The 27007-nt window shown below is 36.7% G+C and overlaps 1 protein-coding gene across 3 annotated transcripts in view; it reads left to right on the top strand.

The window, feature by feature from the left end:
• Window positions 1-26720, top strand: part of HELLS (helicase, lymphoid specific) — a 44661-nt gene extending 17941 nt beyond the window's left edge. For 2 of the 3 annotated variants that reach the window (XM_072805989.1, XM_072805990.1), the window contains 15 exons: window positions 3784-4008; window positions 4733-4915; window positions 5556-5699; window positions 8842-9038; window positions 9241-9337; window positions 11107-11268; window positions 12521-12660; window positions 12743-12881; window positions 14082-14165; window positions 14247-14366; window positions 16716-16832; window positions 17393-17552; window positions 19602-19698; window positions 19780-19856; window positions 26147-26720. In XM_072805989.1, coding sequence (XP_072662090.1) covers window positions 3784-4008; window positions 4733-4915; window positions 5556-5699; window positions 8842-9038; window positions 9241-9337; window positions 11107-11268; window positions 12521-12660; window positions 12743-12881; window positions 14082-14165; window positions 14247-14366; window positions 16716-16832; window positions 17393-17552; window positions 19602-19698; window positions 19780-19856; window positions 26147-26241 — 2037 coding nt within the window. In that variant the 3' untranslated portion in view covers window positions 26242-26720. The remainder of the gene's footprint in view (window positions 1-3783; window positions 4009-4732; window positions 4916-5555; window positions 5700-8841; window positions 9039-9240; window positions 9338-11106; window positions 11269-12520; window positions 12661-12742; window positions 12882-14081; window positions 14166-14246; window positions 14367-16715; window positions 16833-17392; window positions 17553-19601; window positions 19699-19779; window positions 19857-26146) is intronic. The other variant, XM_072805991.1, reaches the window with a different exon arrangement.
• Window positions 26721-27007: the final 287 nt, after the last annotated feature.

The following is a 27007-nucleotide window of genomic DNA, read 5'->3' as shown; positions in this document are numbered from 1 at the left end:
AAGTGGTAATGCAAGTGCCTGTAACCATGTGCATTCCATATGTATATATTCCACAGCTTGTGGAAACTCTGAAAGATGCCTTGATCTTGTTTCTGACATTAAATATTATCTTTGGATCTTTTTGGGAAGGCTTCTCACCCCACCCTCATTTTATGTGGAGAAGTTCCTTGTTACCTGAGTAATCACTATCCAAGTCCCTTTAGTTACAAGATTTCTTTGGGAAGCAGAAACAATTGTAACATGAAAATGTTCACCAGGGGATATAGCAATTAACTTACTTATCTAAGATTAATAATAGGCTTTTGGGAAAATTGATGACATGATTATAAAATGAGAGATACTCTGGTTACCCATCATAATTTTGACCAAAATTTACATCTTATATATAAGTGCATTGATATTTATTCTTTGTTCAGTATAAGAATTAGTTTATGATAATTAACAGATAATTATAACTCAACAATATTAAATGTAAATGAGATTAAGCATATTTTTTTAAAGATATCATTTATTTATTAATGAGAGACAGAAAGAGGCAGAGGGAGAAGCAGACTCTCCAAGAGCCTGATGTGGGACTCTATCCCAGACCCTGGGATCACACTGAGTCAAAGGCAGACACTCAACTGCTGAGCCACCCAGGTGTCCCTAAGCATGTATTTTTAAAATATTCAGTTGTATTTTTTAAAGATAGAGCTTCAATCTCATTTCCCGTGATTTGCTATGAAATTTTGACCATTTTATAATATGCAGTAAGTAAATGTATACAATGCTTGTGTTAATTCTGATGAATTTTGATAAATATATACATCTGTGTAACTATCACCCAAATCAAGATTTAGAACGTTTTCATATGGTAGAGGGATCCCTTGTATCCTTTGCCAGTCATTTCTCCCACCACCAAACCTAGAAGCCAACTGCTTTTTGACTTCTGTCACAGACCAGTTTTGCCCAATTTTTTAACTTTTATTACAGACTAGTTCATACAAGTAAAATCTAAATATGTAGTCTTTTATTTCCTATTACTTTTTACTCAACATAGTTGATACTCATTTATATTGTTAACTACTAGTTTTTTTTTTTAATCGCTGAGTAGAATCCCATTGAATGAATATTATAATTTCTTTATCCATTTTCTGGATAGGTATTTGAGTTGTTTCCAGTTTGTGACTTATGAATAAGACTTCCATGATAATTTGTGTGCAAGTCAGTGTGGACATGCTTTCATGTTCTTGGTTGTATACCTAGGAATGGAATTGCTGGGTCATATCATAAATGTTTGTTTAACTTTATAAGAAAATAAGGATCTCTTCTTGAACACAGCATTTCACTCTTTAACAGCAATATGCAAAAGTTTCTGTTGATATTATTTCTAGCATTTCACTTAGTCTTTTATTTAGCCTTTTTACTGAATGTGAATGAATCTTGTATGGTTTTATTTTGTGTTTTCGTAATTACTAATGATGTAAAGCATATTTTCATCCTCTTAATGGCTGTGTGTTTTCTTTTATACAGTTTATAGAAGTTTCTATTGATATCTTTTATTGTTGATATAGGAGTTCTTTATATAATGTATAGGTTCTTTTTATGTTTTTTTCAAAGATTTTATTTATTTATTCGTGAGAGACACAGAGAGAGAGAGAGAGAGAGAGAGAGGCAGAGACATAGGCAGAGGGAGAAGCAGGCACCATCCAGGGAGCCCAATGTTGGACTCCGTCCCGGGACTCCGGGATCATGCCCTGAGCTGACGGCAGACACTCACACGCTGAGCCACCCAGGTGTCCTGTATAGGTTTTTTGTCAGATTTATGTACTGTACTTTCTTTCAGTTTGTGGCTTGTCTACTCATTTTCTTTTTTTTTTTTTTTTTTAATTTTTATTTATTTATGATAGTCACACACAGAGAGAGAGAGAGAGGCAGAGGCAGAGGGAGAAGCAGGCTCCATGCACCAGAAGCCCGACGTGGGATTCGATCCCGGGTCTCCAGGATCATGCCCTGGGCCAAAGGCAGGCGCTAAACCGCTGCGCCACCCAGGGATCCCTGTCTACTCATTTTCTTAACGGTATCTTCTAGTAGGCAGAACTTTTAGGTGTTTGGTTTGTTTTTTTTGTTTTTGTTTTGATAGAGTGTGAGTGAGAGAGCGTAGCAGAGAAAAGGGCAGAGGAAAAGGGAGAAACATACTCCCTGCTAAGCAGGGAGCCCCAAAGTGAGGCTTGATCCCAGATCACCAGGAGTCACTTAACCCACTGAGCCACCCAGGCTCCCCAGAACTTTCATTAAAGGTTTATAGTAGCTCAGTTTATCATTCCCCCACCCTGGACTTTGGTGGTTAGAGCGTTTTTGCCTTTTATAATAAATTTTTGCCTATCGTGAGGTTATCAATATATTTTTTTTTAAGATTTTATTTATTTATTCATGAGAGACACACACACACAGAGAGAGGCAGACACACAGGCAGAGGGAGAAGCAGGCTCCATGCAGGGAGCCTGACGTGGGACTCGATCCTGGGTCTCCAGAATCACACCCCGGGCTGCAGGCGGCGCCAAACCACTGCGCCACCGGGGCTGCCCTCTATTTTCTTCTAAAAGCTTTACGGCTCTGGTTCTGATGTTTGGGATGCTCATCACTGATTACTTTTATGTATGGAATAGTGAAACTCAGGTTTGTAATTTTCCAGTTGAATATCTAGTGGCATTATTTTTGGTATTTCTCATTTATAAGACTTTCCCATCTCAATTGACTCAATCCTCATGTTCACATTCTTAATATAGGGCTGTGGACATCGCTAACCAATAAAATCTGTCATTGGTCATAGGTTGGTAATGAGTCCCTACAGATAAGTTGATACTCAAGTGTGATGTAGTTAGTTCTTAAACTTTACTTAATTTCCCCCTTTCCTGCAATGAAAGTAATTATTTATTTATTTATTTGTTTGTTTAATTTATTTTTTTTTAAGTAATTATTTAGATGGAAGTAAATGTTTCTGTTTCCTTGAAAGGAAAATTTTTTTCTTTTTTCTTTTTTTTTTTTTTTTAAGATGTCATTTATTTATTCATAGAGATGCAGAGAGAGAGAGGCAGAGACACAGGCAGAGGGAGAAGCAGGTTCCATACAGAGAGCCTGACATGGGACTCGATCCAGGGTCTCCAGATCACGCCCTGGGCTGCAGACAGCGCTAAACCGCTGCGCCACCGGGGCTGCCCTCATTTCTGTTTTTTACAGACATTATTCATTATCTTTGCTTTGGGTGAAAGAACTTACTATTAAGAAAATAGTTTAATAAATTCTTTTTTTTATTTTATTTTATTTTTAATTTTTATTTATTTATGATAGTCACACAGAGAGAGAGAGAGAGAGGCAGAGACACAGGCAGAGAGAGAAGCAGGCTCCATTCACCGGGAGCCCGATGTGGGATTCGATCCCGGGTCTCCAGGATCACGCCCTGGGCCAAAGGCAGGTGCCAAACCGCTGCGCCACCCAGGGATCCCTAGTAAATTCTTGAGTAGCTAATTTTAGAGGTTTGGATGGGAGGTAAAATTATAAAGGTCATTTCAATAGCATGTGCCTGTAATCTGAAAGAGTTATTGTCAGATTTTTTTTCCAATGGCTTTACACTTATGAGAGAATGGGGGTAACTGTCTCTTAGGTTTTCTTCCACAAATGGTTTTATTTCTCCATATTTGATTAATGGATTATAGGACTAGGTAAATTTTGATTAAGTTTTCTGATAAATAGAAGGTAACAGCATTATGTATCAAACTTCTAATTAAGCTTGTTTCTTTACAGAAAGAAAGCTCCTCTTCTAATCTCTGTGTAGAAGACCTTCAGAAAAACAAAGATTCAAATAGTATAATTAAAGATAGATTGTCTCAAACAGTTAGGCAGAACACTAAATTCTTTTTTGACCCAGTTCGGAAATGTAATGGACAGCCAGTACCCTTTCAGCAACCAAAACACTTCACAGGAGGAGTGATGCGATGGTACCAAGTGGAAGGCATGGAATGGCTTAGGGTAATGAATTCTTAATTTTAATACAAGATACTGGTTCATTCTACATAATAACCTATTTTTTTTTAATTTTTTATTTTATTTAATCAGAGACACACACAGAGAGAGAGGCACAGGCAGAGGGAGAAGCAGGCTCCACGCAGGGAGCCTGATGTGGGACTTGATCCTGGGTCTCCAGGATCACGCCCTGGGCTGAAGGCGGCGCTAACCCGCTGAGCCACCGGGCCTGCCCCATAATAACCTATTAATGTGCTGTACCACAACTTGAGTTGTTCCAAGTTTCGTTTTTTTTAAGATTTTATTTACTTATTTGACAGAGCACAAGCAGGGGGAGCTGCAGGCAGAGAGAGAGGGAGAAGTAGGCTCTCCGCGGAGCAGAGAGCCCAACATGGCACTTGATCCCAGGATCGGCATCATAACCTGAGCCAAAGGCGGACACTTAACTGACTTAGCCACCCAGGCACCCCTCAAGTTTCATTATTAAATGTGAAACTTTTGTGTGTAGATACTTTCTAATTTATCTACACTAAATTTTATTCAAGTGTTTTATTCAAGTCTGCCAGCATTTTTATGGCTTTGATAACCAACTTCCCACAATTGTTATTATAACAATGAATGTCAGTCTTACCATAATTACCATCTTTGAGTAAAAAGAAGAAATAAACTATTGCTAATCCAACAGGTGTTTATATCAGAATTTAAATACATTGTGTATTATTTTGTCCAGATGCTTTGGGAAAATGGAATTAATGGCATTTTAGCAGATGAAATGGGATTGGGGAAGACAGTTCAATGCATTGCTACAATCGCATTGATGATTCAGAGAGGAGTACCTGGACCTTTTCTTGTATGTGGCCCTTTGTCTACACTTCCTAACTGGATGGCTGAATTCCAGAGGTTTACACCAGATGTAAGCTGTGTTTCCTTTTGTTGACTATATTATAGTTTCACATATTTTATTTTGTTGCCTCAATTGTAGAATTGTTACTATAATTATATGGTTTCTGCACTACAGAAACACTATCTTGAGGATTTTTTAAGTTTATTTAAGTAATCTGTACACTCAGGATGGGGCTTAAAGTCATGACCTCGAGATCAAGAGCTGCATGCTCCTCTGAGCCAGCCAGGCACCTGTACTTGAGTTATTTTTCAAATTTTAGCAAAATCCACATTATGTGTATATGGAAGAATAGGTATTAGTAATCTCAAATATTTGCCAAATATATCCCTGGATCATTTTCAGTGCATTGGATAATTTCATTCACTTAAGACTGAACTTAAAGAGAAATTATTTCTCTTTCTATGGTGTTTTCCTTCCATTTATACGTATCATCTTAGCCATATCCTTGCCTTACACCTGATTTGTTTTTATGGCTTGTTTTCTCTTACAGTAGTAGAATATTAGAGGGAATTGACTCATTTTGCTATAGACAGAGCTAAGATTAAATTATCTTTTTTTTCCTCCTAAATGATTAATTGTATATTTTCCAAATTTTTGATATTTGCATTTTATTCTAAAGTTTGTTATAAATCAATATAAAATCTTTTAGATTCCTACTATGTTGTATCATGGGACCCAGCAGGAACGTCGAAAATTGGTAAAGAATATTCACAAGCGAAAAGGGACACTGCAGATTCATCCTGTGGTAATTACTTCATTTGAAATAGCCATGAGAGACCGAAATGCATTACAGGTACGATTGGTTTCTATTAAACTCTTAGTAATCCACAAACCACATTTTTCTTAGTTCATAGCACTTTCTTACCATCCAATAAGCATTTGTGTAATTTTTTTTTTTTCTGGTGAAAGCAATAGATTGTGTTCTACAGATTCTTCTAGAAACCATAAGTTTATATTAATAGATTGAGAGAAGATTGTAGTCTCTAACAAGAATTTAAAAAGTTGATGGCACTTGACCTATAGCTATAATATCAGCTTGTCATAAATCTAATCTGAGTATGTTACAGATACCTGACTTATGTTTTAAGTATATAGAACTTGTCCATTTAATTTTAATTAAGTAAGAATAGAATATATGAAGACAAGTTATTTTTATACTACTTCTGGATATATGGCATACCTGTTTTTTGTGTGTGCCATAGCTACTTATTTATCAGTGCCCACATTACAAAATAGTTGGAAAGTTAACCTTTGCTCATTGCCTCTCTGTTTTTCTTTTTCCCTGTTCATTTTTTGATATTTGCACTTTTCTATTACTGCTCCACCTATATCACATACAGGTTCTTTACTAATTTCTTTTTCCTTCCTCTGGTTGGTATATCAAATTTTACTTGTGTGCCAGAGGAAATTTGGAATATGAATTGCAATTGTGTTATTTCATAGTAAAAGCAGTATACACTGCGTGTAGGAAAAAGCATACAGACTTCAAAGCAATTCTGAGAATGCTGCTGCTGTATTAAATATTTTTATTAGTATATAGATATAATTGATACATTGTGTCTTGAAACTTCAGCTTTCTGCTAAATAATATAACATGAAGATATAATTATTTTGACCTCCCTACCTCACCCATATTAGAACAGATAACTTTCTTATCAATTCCATTTGCTAGTGGCTAGAATTTTTGTAATTCTCCCTTTCACTGAACTTAGGATATCATTTTTTTAGATGTTATTTATTTATTTATTTGACAGATAAGAGAGAGCCAGAGAGCACAAGGAATGGCAGAGGTTGAGGGATAAGCAGACTTCGCCCTTAGCAGGGAACCCGACATGGGGCTTAATCCCCGGACCCTGTGATCATGACCTGAGCCAAAGGCAAATACTTAACTGGCTGAGCCACCCATGTGCCCCTTAGGATATCATTTTAAGGATCTTCACTTTCAGGGTGCAGGGCTCCTATTTATTGCTGAGTGGCAGCAGAAATATCTGTTAATAAATCATTTTTCAGAACCCTCATTTCTGTTGAATTGGGTTTTCTCTTTGCATTCGTATATTCATTTATATTTGTTTGGCTTTTTTATGGTAGATGTGTTATAGTGAGAGGTTTATTCAGGTTATTTGGTATTACCGGCAAAAGAAATCTCAAGTTGTTTTTCTTTTTAAAAAGTCAGTAGGGGCAGCCCCGGTGGCACAGCGTTTTAACGCTGCCTGCAGCCTGGGGTGTGATCCTGGAGACCCAGGATCAGGTCCCACATTGGGCTCCCTGCATGGAGCCTGCTTCTCCCTCTGCCTGTGTCTCTGCCTCTCTGCCTGCCTCTCTCTCTCTCTCTGCCTCTGAATAAATAAAAAATAAAGAACACAAGAAAGAAGTGTTGACAAGTATGTTTTCTACATACTTGTTTAAAAAAAAATAAAGTCAGTATTATGTTAAAAAAAAAAAAGCTTTTTTGTTCTGCTATAAATGTAGTAAAATGAAATGCAAAAAATGCCCCATTTCATACTCTTCCCCTAATTTGCCAATCCTATTCTCCGAGGATACCTACTTGGAGATGAACTTTATGCTTGCCTGATCAAGATAAAAGAGAAAGTACAGATAATAAAAATAAGATTTTTTTGTCATTTTTGCTTTTTCTACAGGTTTTTTTTTTCTCCTTTGATATTATAATGCTCTGAATAAGATTGTGGTTTTGTTGTTTTTACTTTTTTTTTTTACCAGGTTTTGAAAAATGAGAAATTAAAATAATTTTGGGCCGCCCAGGTGACTTAGCAGTTTAGCGCTGCCTTCAGCCCAGGGCCTGATTCTGAAGACCCAGGATCGAGTCCCGCGTTGGGCTCCCTGCATGGAGTCTGCTTCTCCTTCTGCCTGTGTTTCTGCCTTTCTCTCTCTCTCTCTCTCTCTCTGTCATGATAAATAAATAAAATCTTTTTTAAAAATTAAAATAATTTTTATGATATCTTAATGAAAATAGATGGGTGGCTTTCTGTGAGGATAGAAATTACTAAAACTGCCTCCAGATGAAAGGGAAATGCTAAACTAACCCAATAGTTATGTAAGAAATGGAGAACACCTTGAGAGTGTCAATTTCAGATGTAGGCCTCAAGAATGAAAATTGTCTTAATTTTTCAGAGCATGTGGAACATGCTATAAATATATAAAAGTTTTTAGTTCTTTTTTAGGAATTTAGTATAACACTAATTAAAACCTGACAAAGCATTACACAGGGGAAACTCAGACTGCTGGTTTTGTTTTTTGTTTCATTGTTTTTAAGATTTATTTATTTTCTGAGAGAGAATGAGAGAGAGCACAAGTGGGAGGGATAGAGTAAGAAGGAAAGAGAATCCCAAACAGACTCCACACTTGAGTGCAAAGGCCAATGCGTGGCTTAGTCTCATGACCCTGAGATCACAATCTAAACCAATATCAAATTGGACACTTAACAAACTGCACCCCCCAGGCCAACTGAAGACTTGACCTCTTTGACTAAAGAATGTGAATTAAAAATTTTTTAATAAATAATCTAAAAGTAGATGGATATTAATTAGACATAGCCAACTGAGGTCTATTTTTTTTTTAAGATTTTATTTATTTATTCATGAGAGATGCAAAGGGAGAAGCAGGCTCCACGCGCAGGGAGCCTGATATGAGACTGGATCCCGGGACTCCAGGATCGCGCCTCGGGCCAAAGGCAGGCGTTAAACCACTAAGCCACCCAGGGATCTCCTGAGGTCTATTTTAGAAACACAGGTATACATCAGTTTTAGGGAATTTATTTATCCTTTTAATAGATCAGAGGAAAATAAGATCATCTCAGTAGATACAGAAATGTTATTTGATAAAGTTAAACATCCATCCCTGGTTTTATTTTTAGAATTGTTTTTAGGAAAAATTGTGAGATCATCATTTTAAAGTTTTTCCCTAAATTCCTTTTCTAGCACTGCTATTGGAAATACTTAATAGTAGATGAAGGACACAGGATTAAAAACATGAAATGCCGTCTAATCAGGGAGTTAAAACGATTCAATGCAGATAACAAGCTTCTTTTGACTGGTACTCCCTTGCAAAACAATTTGTCAGAACTTTGGTCATTGCTAAACTTTTTGTTGCCAGATGTATTTGATGACTTGAAAAGGTAGGTAAGCCAATTATTTAACTATTTTCTATACCTCTTTCTAACCTACTCAAACCTGTGCTCTTAGTTAGAATTACCTCCTTTCTTCTAGGTTGTTGGATTAAAATGATAGCTTTTTGGCAAGTTCTATTGACATCAATTATATGTCAATATAATTGATTTATGTGATAGGTTAACTTGTAATCATTTTTTTGTCTTACAGCTTTGAATCTTGGTTTGATATCACTAGTCTTTCTGAAACTGCTGAAGATATTATTGCTAAAGAAAGAGAACAGAATGTATTGCATATGCTGCACCAGGTTATGACTTTGTCTTACTCTTCTTAATGTGGACTCCTAGAATAAAAAAGGAACCCCCTAGATTAATGAACCTCTCAGATTTACTTTCTCCCTTGCTTTTCCCCTACCCCCGAAGTCACTTTATAACAGAGCTCAAAGTGCTTTTCAAAATTTTGTCCTTTTCATGTAGATGCCTTTTATCCCTGTGGTTATTCATAGGTTTATCAGCCAAAAAATGAGTGTTTTTTACCCAGTGTTTGCCAGTAATATTTGAGTAATTCACTTCCTTGCATGATCCATATTTTTTTCCTGCAGTCTTCACCCATCCTTCTTTTCTTCTTGACTTTATTTATTTATTTTTTTAATTTTTTATTTATTTATGATAGTCACACACAGAAAGAGAGAGGCAGAGACACAGGCAGAGGGAGAAGCAGGCTCCATGCACCGGGAGCCCGACGTGGGATTCGATCCCGGGTCTCCAGGATCGCACCCTGGGCCAAAGGCAGGCGCCAAACCGCTGCGCCACCCAGGGATCCCTTCTTCTTGACTTTAGACAAACATAATCCAACAAAGATCTAGTCATTTTCATATGTGAGCCTAAAAACTTCTCAATTGTGCTTTGACAGTTGTATTCAAAATCCATTATAATTTTTTTCTTTAAAGTTTACATATTCATGATAAAAATGTGAAATAGTACAAAAATGGCAAGTAAAAATAAAATCCCAAATCATACTTTCCCTACCAAATCATTTGTATTTTTTTCCCTGATAATTGGTGTATTTGTTTCTGGGCTCCTATTTACAGATTTTTTTTTCTTTCTTAAACTGCTAGTAATTCCTCTCTGTCACTGGTAAGGTCTCTCTGTGCTTGGCTCTATACCTGTGGAGTATTTAAGTACAAAGCCCTAAAATGAATTTTCTTTATGTAAGTCAGTTATCAATTCATATTTCAAGGTAAGGTTATAAAGGATATACAATTAAAAGAACTCTTGTTTCTGTGTTTATAAATGTGAAAATTACATGTCCTCACACAACAGTAAGATGAATAAAAGGAATTTTAAGCTTGAAGTTTTAGAACTTCTAGTTTGTTGTATTTTGGAGCCCAACATGGGGCTTGAAATCAAGACCCTGAGATGAAGATCTGAGCTAAAATCAAAGTCGGATGCTTAAGGAGTTGAGCTACCCAGGCACCCCTGAAGTTTAAGAACCCCGGGAAGGAAACTCATTTCTACATCCATTTCTACATTCACACATCCATATGTGTTAGGTTTTTTGTTTGTTTGTTTTTTAAAGATTTTACTTATTCATAAGAGACCCACACACAGAGAGAGAGGCAGAGAAGTAGGTTCCATGTAGGGAACCTGATGCGGGACCCGATCCCGGGACACCAGCATCACGCCCTGATTCGAAGGCAGGCACTCAACTGCTGAGTCCCCCAAGCATCCTGGTGTGTTAGTTTTCTACTAGTCCAAAACCTCACTTTAAATGCTGTGGGCTGTAACTTTAATCCTAAGAGGCATTAATGTCATCTTTCTATTTTTTCAAATATTCAAGATATATTAGAGTTTCTGAAAAATTGGTAAATTTTGAAATGTTTTAGATAAAAACTATGAGTTTGTCATGTGGTCTGGTCTGAAGAAATTTCAAGAAGATATTTTATCTCTCCTTTCAAAACTTAATAGTATTTATAAAGGAAAAAAGAGAAGGGACAAAGAGGTATGTGGAGAGAGTATTCCCTGAAAGCATAAGAATGCTTAACATTCACATGTTTTATTTATGTTTAAATTTTAGATTCTAACACCTTTCTTACTGAGAAGACTAAAATCTGATGTTGCTCTTGAAGTTCCTCCTAAACGAGAAGTAGTTGTTTATGCACCACTTTCAAAGAAACAAGAGATCTTTTATACAGCCATTGTGAACCGTACAATTGCAAACATGTTTGGATGCAGTGAGGTAGAGTGTAGATTTGAAATAAACTATAAATAACAGTTGGCATTGGAAATTTCGTGGTTGATTTTAATCTTAGTGCTTATTACCTCTTTTTAGGACTTGTAGAGGGTAACTAGTTCTAACTAGCATATAAAGCATAAGTTGAATTACAAAAATTGTCACCTAGTAATTCTGTGATCCTACTAAAATTCAGTTGATGGCTCATGCATTAATTGCTTTATAGTTATCTGGAATGTTTGTTAAAATTTGTTATTGTGTCCTAGATTAACCCTGATCATGCTATTTGGGGTTGGACTTATATTTGAACAAGCACATAGTAAGAGTTTTCTCAGCTAGACCAGTCTCCCCTCCACGTACATAATCCCTTTATAGGAAGTGATTGATCTCCAAAAAATTTAATAGAATACCTTATTTGAAAGAACAACCTTCTTTAGTCACCTACCATATTATAAAAGATTAAAGTGGAATGTGATTATAACTAAAGTGTAGAAGACCTTTATTTTATTTTTTTTTAAGATTTTATTTATTTATTCATGAGAGACACAAAGAGAGAGAGAGAGGCAGAGACACAGGCAGAGGAAGAAGCAGGCTCCATGCAAGGAGCCTGACGTGGGACTCGATTCCGGGTCTCCAGGATCACAACCTGGACCGAAGGCGGCAGTAAACCGCTGAGCCACTGGGGCTGCCCTAGAAGACCTTTAAATTATGTTTATGTAAATTATGTTTCAAAACATTAGTGGCTCTATACATTTCTGTTTTGTACAACTATTCTCTTCCCCAATTTTTATTATAATTAAAGGGAGGATATGTCTTTTTAGCTACTAGAACTTTATAATCATTACTTAATATGAGGAATTTCATTGCAGTGTTAAAGCCAAAGAAATACTCTCTAACGCAAATATGTGGAGTCCCTTAATTTAGCCCTAAGTTATTAAATTTCTTTATATAAGTTCAAAACCGTTACATCATCCTTAATTTTTTCTGCGAATATATGAAAGCATTTACCCTAATTCTCTGATACTGTCGTAAGCATTAAAATAATTCGACTTCACATGACATTTGCAGTTGGCCAAAATTTATAGATCCTTGATTTTATGCCTTTGGAAATCACTAAACTTGATGATGAAAGACAATTATTTTTTTCTTATGTCTAAAAACATTTGCACATTAAAGAAATTACAACCCACTTTGTATATGTTTAGAATTTAAGGGTATAGCTTTTTAAACATACATTCCTTTTTAAATTCACTTTTAGAAAGAAACCGTTGAGCTAAGTCCCACTGGACGACCAAGACGGCGAGCCAGAAAGTCAATAAATTACAGCAAAATAGATGATTTCCCTAATGAATTGGAAAAACTGATCAGTCAAATGCAGCCAGAAGTAGACCGAGAAAGGTGTGAGTTTAAAATAAATTTAAGTATTCTTTAAACTGATCCTTTTTGTCTTTCTCACATTCATGGATTATGTTTTTGGTAGAGCTGTTGTGGAAACAAATATCCCTGTGGAATCTGAAGTTAATCTGAAACTGCAGAATATAATGATGCTCCTTCGTAAGTGTTGTAATCATCCATATTTGATTGAATACCCTATAGACCCAGTCACACAGGAGTTTAAGGTGAATACCATTTAATAGTGTACTGTTCTGATTTCTGTAATTCATTCTTCGTCTCTCTCTCTCTACCATCCTCCCTTTCTCCCTCAACTCAAATAAATTAATAAATCTTTAAAAAAAGAATAAACTCCGACATCTGTGCAGTAAGTTTAAACTTACAGTTCTCCTATTATAAAATACCCTTTCAGGGGCACCTGGGTGACTCAGTTGGTGATGCATCTGCCTTTGGCTCAGGTCCTGATCATGGCGTCCTGGGATTGAGCCCAGTGCCAGGCTCTCTGCTCAGTGAGGAGTCTTCCTCTTCTCTCTCTGCTCCTCTGCCCCCACTCATGTTCTCTCTCTCTCTCTCAAATAAATAAATAAAATCTTTTTATTTTTTAGATTTTATTTATTCATGAGAGACAGAGAGGCAGAGGGAGAAGCACACTCCCTATGAGGAGCCTGATGTGGGACTTGGTCCTAGGACCCTGGGATCACGACCTGAGCGAAGGCAGACACTCCACCACTGAGCTACCCACGTGGCCCAAATAAAATTTTTTTTAAAAATAAAGCATTTGGGAGAGGAGCGGGGAGGATAAATCAAGGGGGGACTTCATTTGATTTCCATTTTTGTGAAGTCATTTATTTTTTTGAGGGAGTATGTGTGTGTAAACAGGAGAGGGGCAGAGGGAGAGAGAATCTTAAGCTGCCTCCATGCTCAGTGTGGAGCCCCATGTGGGGCTTGATCTCATGATTCTGAGATCATGACCTGAACTGAAATCAAGAGTTGGGTGCTTAACCGATTGAGCTATCCAGGTGCCCTCAATTTTAAATTCTAGAGTGTGTCTTTCCTTGAGAAAGAACTATCTTCTGATTTAAAAAGATCAAATAATAAGGTCAATTTTTCTTTAAGATTTTATTTATTTATTCATGAAACACAGAGAGGCAGAGACACAGACAAAGGGAGAAGCAGGCTCCATGCAGGAAGCCTGGTGTGTGGGACTTGATCCTAGAACCCCGGGATCACACCCTGAGTCAAAGACCGACGCTAAACTGCTGAGCCACCCAGGCAGGCGTCCCTCAATTTTTTTTTTTTTTAATTTAAAGTTTAATGGGGACTTGTCATTGAAAATGAACTATTTACCTGGATTTTATTTTGATAAAAGACAGATTACTAGTAATTATTGTGACTGATTTTTCTGTTCTTCTTTGCCTGCTTTTAAGATTGATGAAGAATTGGTAACAAATTCTGGGAAATTCTTAATTTTGGATCGAATGCTGCCAGAACTAAAAGCCAGAGGTCACAAGGTGGTACTTTTGATTGGATTTTTGGTTGCTTAATTACCTCTTATTAATTGATACAGATACTATGATATATTTAAATTTCAGGTGCTGCTTTTTTCACAAATGACAAGAATGTTGGACATTTTGATGGATTATTGCCACTTCAGAAATTTCAACTTTAGCAGGCTTGATGGATCCATGTCTTATTCAGAGAGAGAAAAAAATGTAAGAATGCTTACATCATACGTACCAAATTCTCTTTTGTAACTGTCTTGATTTCTAATGTAATGTTCAGAGTAGACCCTCAAATTGGTAGACTAAACACCTTGTAGCAGGGTCAAAAATATAAGCATTTTTATTTAGTAAGCCTTAATGTTTCTTAAATTATGTATATTTTCTGGTCCAACTTGACTTAATATCCTACTTCACTACCACTGTGACTGTAAGGATATTGAGATAACCAGATCTTTTTTTCTTTTTTTTTTTTTTTTTTTTTTAATTTATGATAGTCACACAGAGAGAGAGAGGCAGAGACACAGGCAGAGGGAGAAGCAGGCTCCATGCACCAGGAGCCCGACGTGGGATTCGATCCTGGGTCTCCAGGATCACGCCCTGGGCCAAAGGCAGGCGCTAAACCGCTGCGCCACCCAGGGATCCCACCAGATCTTTTTTTCTCCTGAGTTTGGCTCTTCCCTCTACTCCAACATTTCACTAGAAATTTAAACTCTATAGCAGTTGAAGAATTTTACAGGAACCACCTGTAAATCCACCGAGAACCTGCTGTTAGCCTATCCTATTCCTTTTTTGTCACATACATGTGATCAAGAATCAGTCCATTTCTGTATCTACTTAACATTTTATCTTTTGGGGGATATTTCAAAATAAATTATAGATGATACTTCTATTTCAGCATATTTTGTCTTTTTGGGTAAATTTTACATATCCTGAGGTGAATAAAGGAAAGTGTTTATTTTCTGAGTTTTAATGAATGTATATATGTGTGACCCAAACTCCTATCAAGGTACAACAACTTAACATCAGCTCAGAAAGTTCTCTCAGGCAACCTACCTGCCTACCCCATCTCCTGGGAAACCACTTGGGGTTTTTGTTGTTGTTCAGTCCTTATATCTTAAGAAAAGATGACCTAAGCTTTAAAAAAAATAGTATTATTAAATATTCTTCCTTAAACTTCCCTTGTGATGTGTGAGTTTTCTTTTTTAACAAAAATATCTTTTATTTATTTATTTATTTATTTATTTACTTACTTATTTACTTATTTATTTTTATTCATGAGAGACCCAAAGAGGCAGAGACACAGGCAGAGGGAGAAGCAGGTCCCATGCAAGGAGCCCGATGTGGGACTCGATCCCGGGTCTCCAGGATCATGCCCTGGGCCTAAGGCGGCACCAAACCACCAAGCCACCCGGGCTGCTCCTTCCCCCCCTTTTTAAGAATTTATTTATTTATTTATTAGAGTGAAAGAGAACATAAGCAGGGGGAGCCGCAGAGAGGTGGATAAGAATCAGGCTCCCTCTACAGGGAGCCAGATGTGAGGCTCCACCCCAGGGTCAGAGATCATGACCTGAGCCTCCAGTAGACACTTGACCAACTAAGCCACACGAGTGCCCCAACAAAAATGTCCTTAATAAAAGAGGGGCTTGGAAAACAAATGAAATTAACCTAAGCAAAAGATGTTTATAAGCTAATTATTTGCTAGATCTGAATGATTGATTCAGTCTCCAGTGGATACACCTTTTAATTGTTATAACAAAATAATTTTCCTCTTTGGTTCTTTTGGTTAGCGTTAGTTCTGTTTTTATTTCTAATGCTCATTGCTATGATTTATTAGAGTGAAAGGATACAGGTTAAAATCAGCAAAAAGGGGCAGCTTGGGTGGCTCAATGGTTTAGCGCCACCTTCAGCCTAGGATGTGGTTCTGGAGTCCTGGGATTAAGTCCAACATCGGGCTCCCCGCACAGAGCCTGCTTCTCCCTCTCTCTGCCTGTGTCTCTGCCTCTCTGTCTTTCATGAATAAATAAATAAATAAATCTTAAAAAAAAAAATCAGCAAAAAGTTGACTCACATAGGGTGAAGTCTAGGAGAAACTAGATGTGAGTTTTCAGTGAGGTCACATAGGCAGCATTTAATTGTCCCAGCAGCAGTTTGTAACTGCACATGTGAAGTAAGCCAGAGAAGCTCATTGAGCCTTGGTGTGCAGGGTTTCCATTGAAGGTTAGTCACATAGGCATTATGTATCTGTGTGACTGGCCTGAGTTACCCAGTCTCAAGGCCCTCTAAAGATCAAATTGATTAGAGTGCTTCCCCGGTTTACTGTCTTAACCTGGGCAGTAGGTATGCTTAGCGATTTTTTTTTTTTTTTAATTTCATGGGAGGGGAGTCTGATAACTTTCTTTTTTTCAGCAAATTGGTCTTTTTCAACTTTCATGACTTCTGGGTTTTTCAGTATTTATTTACTCCATATTGAAAGTGCTGTAGATACTGAAGAATTCATACTTAGTTTGAAGAATGCTGGTTATTCTTTACTTTTTTTTTTTTTTTTTTTTCTGCTTTTAGATGCACAGCTTCAACACAGATCCAGATGTATTTATCTTCTTAGTGAGTACACGAGCTGGTGGCCTGGGCATTAATTTGACTGCAGCAGATACAGTTATCATTTATGATAGTGATTGGGTAAGTTGGAAGTATGGCAATATACTGTTATATTTCCATTCTGAACTTTTTATCTTTCAATGTGCATTTTGCGGTTTTATCTATTATCTTTCATTGTATGCTTTGCAGTTTTGTTTATCTGTTTTGAAAGGGTATCCCATCTTAAGACAAAAATCATTACCAAGTGCCCTGTATGTAAAGACTTGAACATATTTTATCATTGGAACCATTCTAGAAATCTAAAATGAGTTAGGAGACTTTAAAAGATTCGATTGGATCATGCATTTGACTTTACCCATTTAGTAGGAGTTTAAATAACTTTAATGTTAAACTGTTAAATATTGGGACCCCTGGGTGGCTCAGCGGTTGAACATCTGCCTTTGACTCAGGGCATGCTTCTGGAGTCCCGGGATCGAGTGCCGCATCAGGCTCCCTGCATGGAGCCTGCTTCTCCCTCTTTGTAGGTCTCTGTCTCTCTCTCTCTCTCTCTGTCTCTCATGAATAAATAAATAAAATCTTTAAAATAATAATAAATAAACTGTTAAATATTATTAAATATTATTTTTCTCTATCACTTTAAGAATCCTCAGTCGGATCTTCAGGCCCAAGATAGATGTCATAGAATTGGTCAGACAAAGCCAGTTGTTGTATATCGTCTTGTCACAGCAAATACTATCGATCAGAAAATTGTGGAAAGAGCAGCTGCTAAAAGAAAACTGGAAAAGTTGATCATCCACAAAAGTAAATAATACTTTGTAGTACTTTTCTTATTTCAGTTGTCTGTTGTATATTGTGAGATTTCATTACTGTTATTTTCTTGTAATAGAAATTGGCACAACTTAGTGTAGGATTTAGAGTTAGTGAAGAGGTCGCTCAGTTAGGTCAGCATCTGACTCTCGATCTCACCTCAGGTCTTGATCTTAGGGTCGTGAGTTAAAGTCCCATATTTGGTTCCATGCTGGGCCTGAAGTCTACTTAAAAAAATAAATAGTGGGGAATTTACAGCTGTAAAGACCTATACTAGGTTTGTATGACTATAAACAGAAATGAAGAAAAAACTAATGGTAGTATCTAGATAAGGAGCAGAGGGGGCAGAGAAAACTCCAGGACACTTTCAAAGTGCTATATCTTAACCTCTGTCCTGGGGATTTGGCATGATGTTAATGCTTATTCTTGGTAAGAGATTACCTGCCAAAAGACTTTACGAAGACTTCAAGCCACTTCTTACAAGTCCAGTATACTAAATACTAAAAATACATTGAAGTAGCGCTATTAAAAATGTATTTACTTGGTTGAACTCACTTTTTCAAAAAATATTTGGCTCTAGAACATTCTTTTCATCATTTTAAACCTAGTATTTTTTAAATAGTGTGTTTTTATTTTTGAAGATGGGGAGAGAAGATTGCGGGGATAGACAGGGAGGGAGAGAGAAAATCTCAAGCAGGCTCCATGCCCAGCATGGACCCCACCCAATGCAAGCCTTAGTCTCACAACCCTGAGATCATGACCCGGGCTGAAATCAAGAGGAATACTTAACCGACGGAGTCACCCAGGCACAAATACAGTGTTTATAAACTAGAAAAGATTCTGAGAAGTAGGGGAAGTAGAGTAAGTAAGGCATTGGTGTTTTATATTTTGTTCCCTAAGATTCTACTTTTATTTGTGTAATATCAAATTCTATTTGGAGAAATTGGCTCTATGGCTATCTTAACAAAAGTTGAAAACATCTATAAGTTGTGAAGCCTAGAGAAATAGGAACATGATAATGTTGAAAATCACTATCAGTTTGTTTTCTACTACTTTTCTACCTGCTTTCTACTTAAATACTTTGTCTCACATATATGACTGAAGGAAATGTGGGTTAGCTTTTAGAAATCTTCAGTTTAACTTGACTGAACATTTAGATTGTACTTGGAATTTACACTGGAGGAAAAAAGAACTTTTCTAATAAGATTTTGTGCAAATTAAAATTTTTTCACCTGTGTTTATTTAGAAATTTTAGTGATGAGATAAATTTTCTTTATGGACTATAATTTAAATTCAGTAAAGTGTATGTCTAGTTTTCTTTTCCCAATTCCGTTTTCAGCATTTTGAAAAATTTATATCAAAAAACAATTTGAAAGGAATTTTTTAAGTAATGACTTTGTTGAGGTAATATACATACAGTAAAATACTGATGGTAAGTGTACAGATTCATGGATTTTGACAAATGTATACACTTGTAACTATTCTCCAGATCAAGGTAACAAAGCTCTGGTTCATCCAAAAGCATTTCCTTGTGCATCATTTTCCATGTTCCCTTGTCTCTCAGTAAAAGGCAATCACTGTTTCAGTTTCTGCCACATAGAGAAGTTTTCCTAATCTCATATGTGAATTCATTTGTATGTATGGAGCTACTTTTGTTCATAGTATTTTAAGATTTGTTGATGTGTGTATTAGAAGTTAATAGTTTATCCATTCTTTATTAATGTTTAAATTGTTTTCTAGATTTTGTTTTTTATGAGTAAGGTGCTCTTGTTTGCTCAAGAGTTTGTGGACATATGCCTTTGTTCTTGGTCTTTGAATGAGTGTATGTTTACCTATAGGAAATTGCTAAACTTTTCCCCAAGTGGGCATACCATTTTATACTTCTACCAGCAGAGTATGAGAGTTGTGGTTGCTTTTCTTCCTTATTAACACTTGACTTTGCTTGTTGTTTTTAACATAAGCCATTCTTTACTGGTTTGTAATGTATATTTTGGCTTTAAAAGTAATTTTCAGTGTTTTCAATTTCTTGAAAATTTTTTCTAGATCATTTCAAAGGTGGTCAGTCTGGATTAAATCAATCTAAGAATTTCTTAGACCCTAAGGAATTAATGGAATTATTAAAATCTAGAGATTATGAAAGGTAAGCCTTTTTTTTAACTTGAGAAAAATGTAATTCAGTTTTGATTTATCATAAGGACTTGAATATTTTGTTTCCTTACAGGGAAGTAAAGGGATCAAGAGAGAAGGTCATTAGTGATAAAGATCTGGAGTTGTTGCTAGATCGAAGTGATCTCATTGGCAAGTATCATGCTTTTATTTTCTTTAACAGAAACTGAAACAGTCATGTAAGAAGAGAGAATAGTAATACTATACTCTTATATGTAATTCATTCAGCCACTAGTCCATATTTTTTTTCATTGTGAAAATTTTGTCAGAATCTTTAAATTATGAGATTTTACTCTTTCACTCAGGCATCTTTTACTGAGAACATGTCTTTAAACATGGTCACTATGTCGTAATTACGTTATTACATTTAAGAAAACTGACACTAAACCTTTGATATCATCTACCTAGGCCATGTCAAGATTTCCCCAGTGGTCTCAAATCTTTAAATTCAGGATCCAGATTTCACTGTTGACTCTCTTTTCTTCCGTAACACCTTCCTCACTTTTACCATGTCATTGACAAAAACTGAATTGTTTGTTTTATATAATGACCTACATTCTGGAATTGGCTGGGTTTTTTTGTTTGTTTACCCCTTTTGTATTGTTCTTTGATTTGTTCCTCAGTCTACTTATTTTCTGAAAAGTGGTAATAGCTATGTACATAGCTATACAAGCTTAGATCCAGGTTCCATTTCTTAGGAATACTTTGTTCTTTCTCTCTTTGAGAAAAGCACTTGTTAGCATTTATTTATTTATTTAGGTTTTATTTATTTATTCATGAGAGACCGAGAGAGAGAGAGAGAGAGAGAGAGAGTCAGAGACACAGGCAGAGGGGAAGCAGGCTCCATCCATGCAGGGAGCCCGACGTGGGACTCGATTCTGGGTCTCCAGGATCACACGCCGGGCTGCAGGTGGCGCTAAACTGCTGCGCCACAGGGGCTGCCCACTTGTTAGAGTTTAATGAGTCTCCTTCCATTTGGCTTTAAGCTACCAGGACATCCCCCACCACTACCACCACTATTAATCTTCTCAGCTCTTCTGCTAAAGAATTTAACCTTCTGTGATGACAGGCTGATTTGGGAGCTTTCCCTTCTGCAGAACTTTGTGACTTGATTGCATTTTGTCAGTGGTAGAATCAGTTTCAGTCTTGTTTTTCCTGCATTTATTTGCCAGTGTCTGCTCACTAATAAAGGTTGGCAGATGTGCAGAAGGTCCGACTCCTCTTTAAGTGGTAATGCACCATACCAGCTTTCCCAAAGTAACCTGGGTGATGTTTTTTGAAGTTGATCCTGCGTTGATGCTACCAGCATTACCCTGGCCTTCTGGGTGCTGTTGGTACTTGTCATTTTGGTTGTGGTTCACATCCTGACATTTCCAGGTCTTCCATAGTCTGGATGCTATTTTATTTTACTTTTTAAGATTTTATTTATTTATTTATTCGAGAGAGAGAGAGAGAGAGGCAGAGACACAGGCAGAGAGAGAAGCAGGCTCCGTGCCGGGAGCCTGATGCAGGACTCGATCCCGGGTCTCCAGGACCACGTCCTGGGCCGAAGGCAACCACTAAACCGCAGAGCCACCTAGGGATCCCCATGGATGCTATTTTAGCAGCCAAGACAAAGGAACTGTTGTCGTAGTTTAAATCCTCCCAGGAGGCACATATATCTGAGTTTCTCCTTTTTAGTGAGCTAAGATTAGCCAGCTGATTCAGGCTGATCTTATTATAAAGTTCTATGTTCTATTTAACCTGATGGTTTTAGTTAAGAATTTTTCCCTATCAACTCTTTGGTTACTCTGTACAGGATAAATTGTTTCTTTTATTTATCAATCTTTAGAATAATGAGTTGATGCCTACAATGGTAACCATAAATTCTCTTGAAAACAAATATACTAAATATTTTTAACTCATCATTTCCTAATTAGTTTATAACAGTACTAATATCTATGCTCTCGATTGTGTGTATTGTATCTATAGAGTAGAAATACTAAATAATGGTGTACTACTGCATATCTTTTCCGAACCCTAGTTCAACACTGTTATGGTGGTAGCTTGGTATTGATGATGGTAGGGATATTTAATACCATAGAGATAGGAAAAAAACTACAAATCAGGGCCTTTTGGTGGGCAGGGCATCAGGGAAGTGGATTATTAAACATTTATGAGCACATTACTGAGTTTAGTTTCATGGTGTCTTCAACTTCGTTTCAAATACCTCTTCTTTTTATATATTCTAGATGTAAATCCTTTATCCAATACGTGTTTTTTTGTTTTGTTTTTTTCCCCCTAAATTCTGCACCCAGTGTAGTTCTCAAACCTATGACCCTGAGATCAAGAGTCACGTGCTCTACCTACTGAGCCAGCCAGGCACCCCTTGTCTTGTACTTTTCTTAATTAGTGTCTTTTGAAGGTCAAAAATGTTTAATTTTGATAAAGTCTAGATCTTTTTTTGTTACTACTCATGATTTTGATGTCATGTGTAAGTAATCTTTGCCTGGTGAAGGTCATGGTGTTTTCTTTGAAGAATTACAGTTTTAGTTCTTGGATCTGAGTTAATGTTTCTGTGTAGAGTATGAGGTAAAAGTTTAAATTTCTTGTGCATATTGCACCATTTGTTGAAAAGACTATTCTTTCCCTATCGAATTGCCTTGACACTGTTATTATAAGTCAATTGATCATAAATCTTCAGGTTTAATTGTGTACTATGAATTCTGGCCCCTTCGTCTGTTTGTCAGTCCTATGCCACTAGCACACTGTCTTGATTATAGCTTTGTGGTCAATATTGAAACTGAAGAGTGAATCCAATTTTGTTCTTTTTCTTTCTTTTCAATTTTGTTCTTTTTCAAAATAAGTTTTAGCTATTTTGAATTCTTTGCATGTTTAGTTTGAAAAACTAAGAGAAAGATGAGTCCTATGGCCAAATCTTAAATATATTATCAAATAAAAATCAGCCATATAGGGGTCCCTAGCTGATTTAGTCTGTGAAGTGTGCAACTCTTGATCTTGGGGTGTAGGTTCAAACCCTGCATTAGGTATAGAGATTATACAAAAATTTAAATCTTTCACCTCCATTTTTCTTAAATTAGATATGGAGAATAATGGGCAGCCTGGGTGGCTCAGCGGTTTAGCGCTGCCTTCAGCCCAGGGCGTGATCCTGGAGACCCGGGATCTAGTTCCACATCAGGCTCCCTGCATGGGGCCTGCTTCTTCCTCTGCCTGTGTCTTTGTGCCCCTCTCTCTCTCTCTCTCTCTCTCACATGAATAAATAAATAAATATCTTTTTTAAAAAAGATAGGGAGAAGAATGTTGTTAATCTGGTAAAATGCATTCATCCAGTAAATTCCTAAAATCAAGAGCAATCAAGGATAACAGCTCTCATTCCCACTGTACAGTATACAACATTGTATAATTTACAAGGAAGTCCTAACTAATGGTATAAAATAAAATAGGTAGGGGAGTAGTAATTGGTTTTAGTGTAGTATTTGCAGACAATATAATCATCTCCATAGAAAGTTAGGGAATTTAGAGATTTTTAAAATAGAAGTTGAGGGGATCCCTGGGTGGTGCAGCGGTTTGGCGCCTGCCTTTGGCCCAGGGCGCGATCCCGGAGACCCGGGATCGAATCCCACATCGGGTTCCCGGTGCATGGAGCCTGCTTCTCCCTCTGCCTGTGTCTCTGCCTCTCTCTCTCTCTCTCTCTGTGACTATCATAAATAAATTTTAAAAAAAATTAAAAAAAAAAATAGAAGTTGAGAAGGTTGCTAATAATTAATAGTATGTGTATCAGCAATAATTATTTTGAAAATCAGATGTTTCAGGGGCACCTGGGTGGCTCAGTGGTTGAGTGTCTGCCTTTGGCTCAGGTTGTGGTCCTGGGGTCCTAGGATCAAGCTCTGCTTCAGGCTTCGCATGAGGAGCCTGCTTTTCCCTCTGCCTATGTCTCTGCCTCTTTCTGTGTGTGTCTGATTGATTGATTCATAGAATATTAAAAAAAAAAAAAAAGGAAAGAAAATAAGATGATTCCAATAGCTTCTTTAAGGCCATTATGGGCAAAATTATGAAGCCTAGAAGGACTGAATAAATGTACATGATTTAACTATATTAATGGAGGTGAATTATGAATATAGGTAAATATGTACATGTTAAAGGATAAGTCATTCTTCCCTAACTTAATAGTCTTTATATGATTTTCTAATTAAAACCCCAATAGGGGATCTCTGGGTGGCTCAGCAGTTTGGCATCTGCTTTCGGCCCGGGGCATGGTCCTGGGGTCCCGGGGTCCCGGGATCGAGTCCCATTTCGGGCTCCTTGCATTGGAGCCTGCTTCTCCCCTCTGCCTGTGTCTCTGCCTCTCTCTCTCTCTCTCTCTCTCTGTGTGTGTCTCTAATGAATAAATAAATAAAATCTTAAAAAAAATAAAGCCCCAATATGTCTCTTTAAAGAACTATGACAGGCAGTTTTCAAAATTTATATGGAAGATTAGTAAAGGCCAAAGAGCCAGGACAATTTTGAAGAACAAAATATTCCATACCATGTATTAAGATAAAATTTAAAATATATATATAAATTTTTTTTTAAGATTTTATTTATTCATGAGAGAGAGAGAGACAGGCAGAGACACAGGCAGACGGATAAGCAGGCTCCTATATAAAATCTTAAAAAAAAAAAAAAAAAGGACACCTGGGTGGCTCAGTGGTTGAGCCATCTGCCTTTGGCTCAGGACATGATCCCAGAGTCCCGGGATCGAGTCCCACATCGGGCTCCCTGCATGGAGCCTGCTTCTCCCTCTGCCTGTCTCTGTCTCTCATGAATAAATTAATATAATCTTGAAATAAATAAAGGTCATAATAATCAAGACCAGAATTAGCATATGATAGGATAAGTGGACCAGTGGTTTGGTGAATCCAGAAAGTCAACCAAACTTGAATGGAAAATCAGTAAATGACAAAAATGGCAATTCAGACTAGAGAGAGGGAATTCCTATTATTCAAATGCATGATATAAGGACATTTCTAATCAACATCTGAGAGACCTCATACTCAACAAATTCTTTTTTTTTTTTTTTTTTTCAGCAAATTCTACATAGATTAATCTAACTGGTCAAAACCTAAATATTAAAAGCGAAACTTTTTAAAAATAGGCATATATATGTATGATTTTATTTTATTATTTTTTAAAGATTTTATTTATTCATTCATGAGAGACACAGGGAGAGAGAGAGTCAGAAACACAGGTAGAGGGAGAAGCGGGCCCCATGCAGGGAGCCCAATGTGGGACTCTCCGGCCTCCAGGATCACGCCCTGGGCCGAAGGAAGGCATCAAACCTCTGAGCCAGCCAGGGGATCCCCTATATGTATGATTTTAAAACAGGAAAAGAATTTTTTTTTTTAAGTTTATTTTAAGATTTTATTTCTTTATTCATGAGAGGCAGAGACACAGGCAGAGGGAGAAGCAGGCTTCATGCAGGGAGCCACCCAGGCGTCTGAGGGAAAGAATTAAGGTACAAAATTAAATCAATAGATTTTATTGCTTTAAAGACTTGTATGAAAACAGATGATATCATAAACAGAGATTAGAGACAAACCACAGAAATATTTGCAACACATAATGGGCAGGAAGTATGTATTACATACAGATAACTAAAAGCAAGAAAAATGGACAACTTGAGTGGTTACCAGGAAAGAAGTGGCCAGTGAACATACAAAGATGTTTCAACAGCCAAAGAAATTGGAGTAATGCCATTCAAAATCAGTAGAGATTTCACTCCGTAGCTATCATTCACAAAAATGTAAAAGAGCGGGATGCCTGGGTGGCTCAGTGGCTGAGTGTTTGCTTTCAGCTCAGGGCATGATCCCCCAGGGTCCTGGGATCCAGTGCCACATTGGGCTCCCCACAGGAAGTTTGCTTCTCCCTCTCTGCCTATGTCTCTGACTCTTTCTCGATGTCTCTCATGAATAAATAAATAAAATATTTTTTTTAATAAAATCTTTTTTTAAAAAAAATGTAAAAGACCACATATTAGCCGTGGGGGATGTGTATGAAGATAATTGTCATGGTATCTTGCCTCAGCTTTTAAACTAACCATGATTGGGCTTTTTATTTTTTTTTTAAATATCCGAAAATGCAATTTCGAATTGGTGCTCTATACTCGTGTATCTTAAATTCAGCAGAAGTGATTTTGATTAGCAAACTGATGTTTGTTCCTTAGAGGTCAGTTCTCATTGTAATAAGAGGAGTACACTTTCTCACTTTTGCTATGTTGACTATAAATGATTAAGGAATAAAGTGCCCCACATTTCTGTAGGTTTTTAAATTGTGGACAGACTCTTCTCATGACAACATATTGAACATCTCTTTTAAGATTCTTTTTTGGGTTCTTATACTTTTTAAAAAATAAATAAATATTTGTTTATATATTTTTTTCTTAGATCAAATGAATGCCTCAGGACCGATTAAAGAGAAGATGGGGATATTCAAGATACTAGAAAATTCTGAGGATTCCAGTCCTGAATGTTTGTTTTAAATTGGAGCTAAAGACTGTCTTTTTAAAGTTTAAAGTTTTTGGTTACATCTAGTGATTTACCTGTATTGGTTTTAAAATCCAGATTATCCACTTTACTTTTTTGATTGTATCAGTTTACATAATGAAACTAGTTCCATTGCATAATTAATACATAGTAATTTTATGAGCCTTATTAAGAACAGAGAAGTATTCAAAGTAACTTTAGGTTTTCCGTTAATTTTTCAGGCTCAATAATATTCTTGGGTACAGGCTGATTTGTACTTAACCACTGCCAGATTTATACAGTCTTCCTGTGGAAGTTTAATGTCTTTTTCCCCCTTTTTAGCAATACAGTTCATGGGTTTGGGGTACTTCAGTTATGGAGTAGGCTTTGATGGGGGGAAAGATTGGGATTATGCTTTCTCTTGTTTAAATAAGAAATTGTTTGATTTTAGGGTCTATTTCTATAAAATACCTTACCAAATAAATGTTTGTCTTAATACCGTCTCATCAAATTATTTTTTTCAGAAAAATAACAGCAAAAGTCTTGACTGGCATTGTTGACTTGATTTTATTCATTAGTACTATACACATATATAAAGATTTCATCTGGACATTGGTTAATGCAGAGCAGGCTCTCAAAAAAATTCCAGGGTCATGACAAAAGACCGGAAATTGGAAGTGGTAGTATATCATGCAAAACAAGAATAGAACAAGAAAGAAGAGACCCTGAAAATGTATGGTGAGGGGGGGTAAATAGTACCCGAGAGAAGAATAAAATTCATAG

Source organism: Canis lupus, chromosome 29 (genome assembly GCF_048164855.1).
Source record: "Canis lupus baileyi chromosome 29, mCanLup2.hap1, whole genome shotgun sequence".
In the NCBI taxonomy this organism is placed as follows: Eukaryota; Metazoa; Chordata; class Mammalia; order Carnivora; family Canidae; genus Canis; species Canis lupus.
The sequence above is the reverse complement of the archived record's forward strand: the minus strand, read 5'-3'. Positions and strand labels throughout refer to the sequence as shown.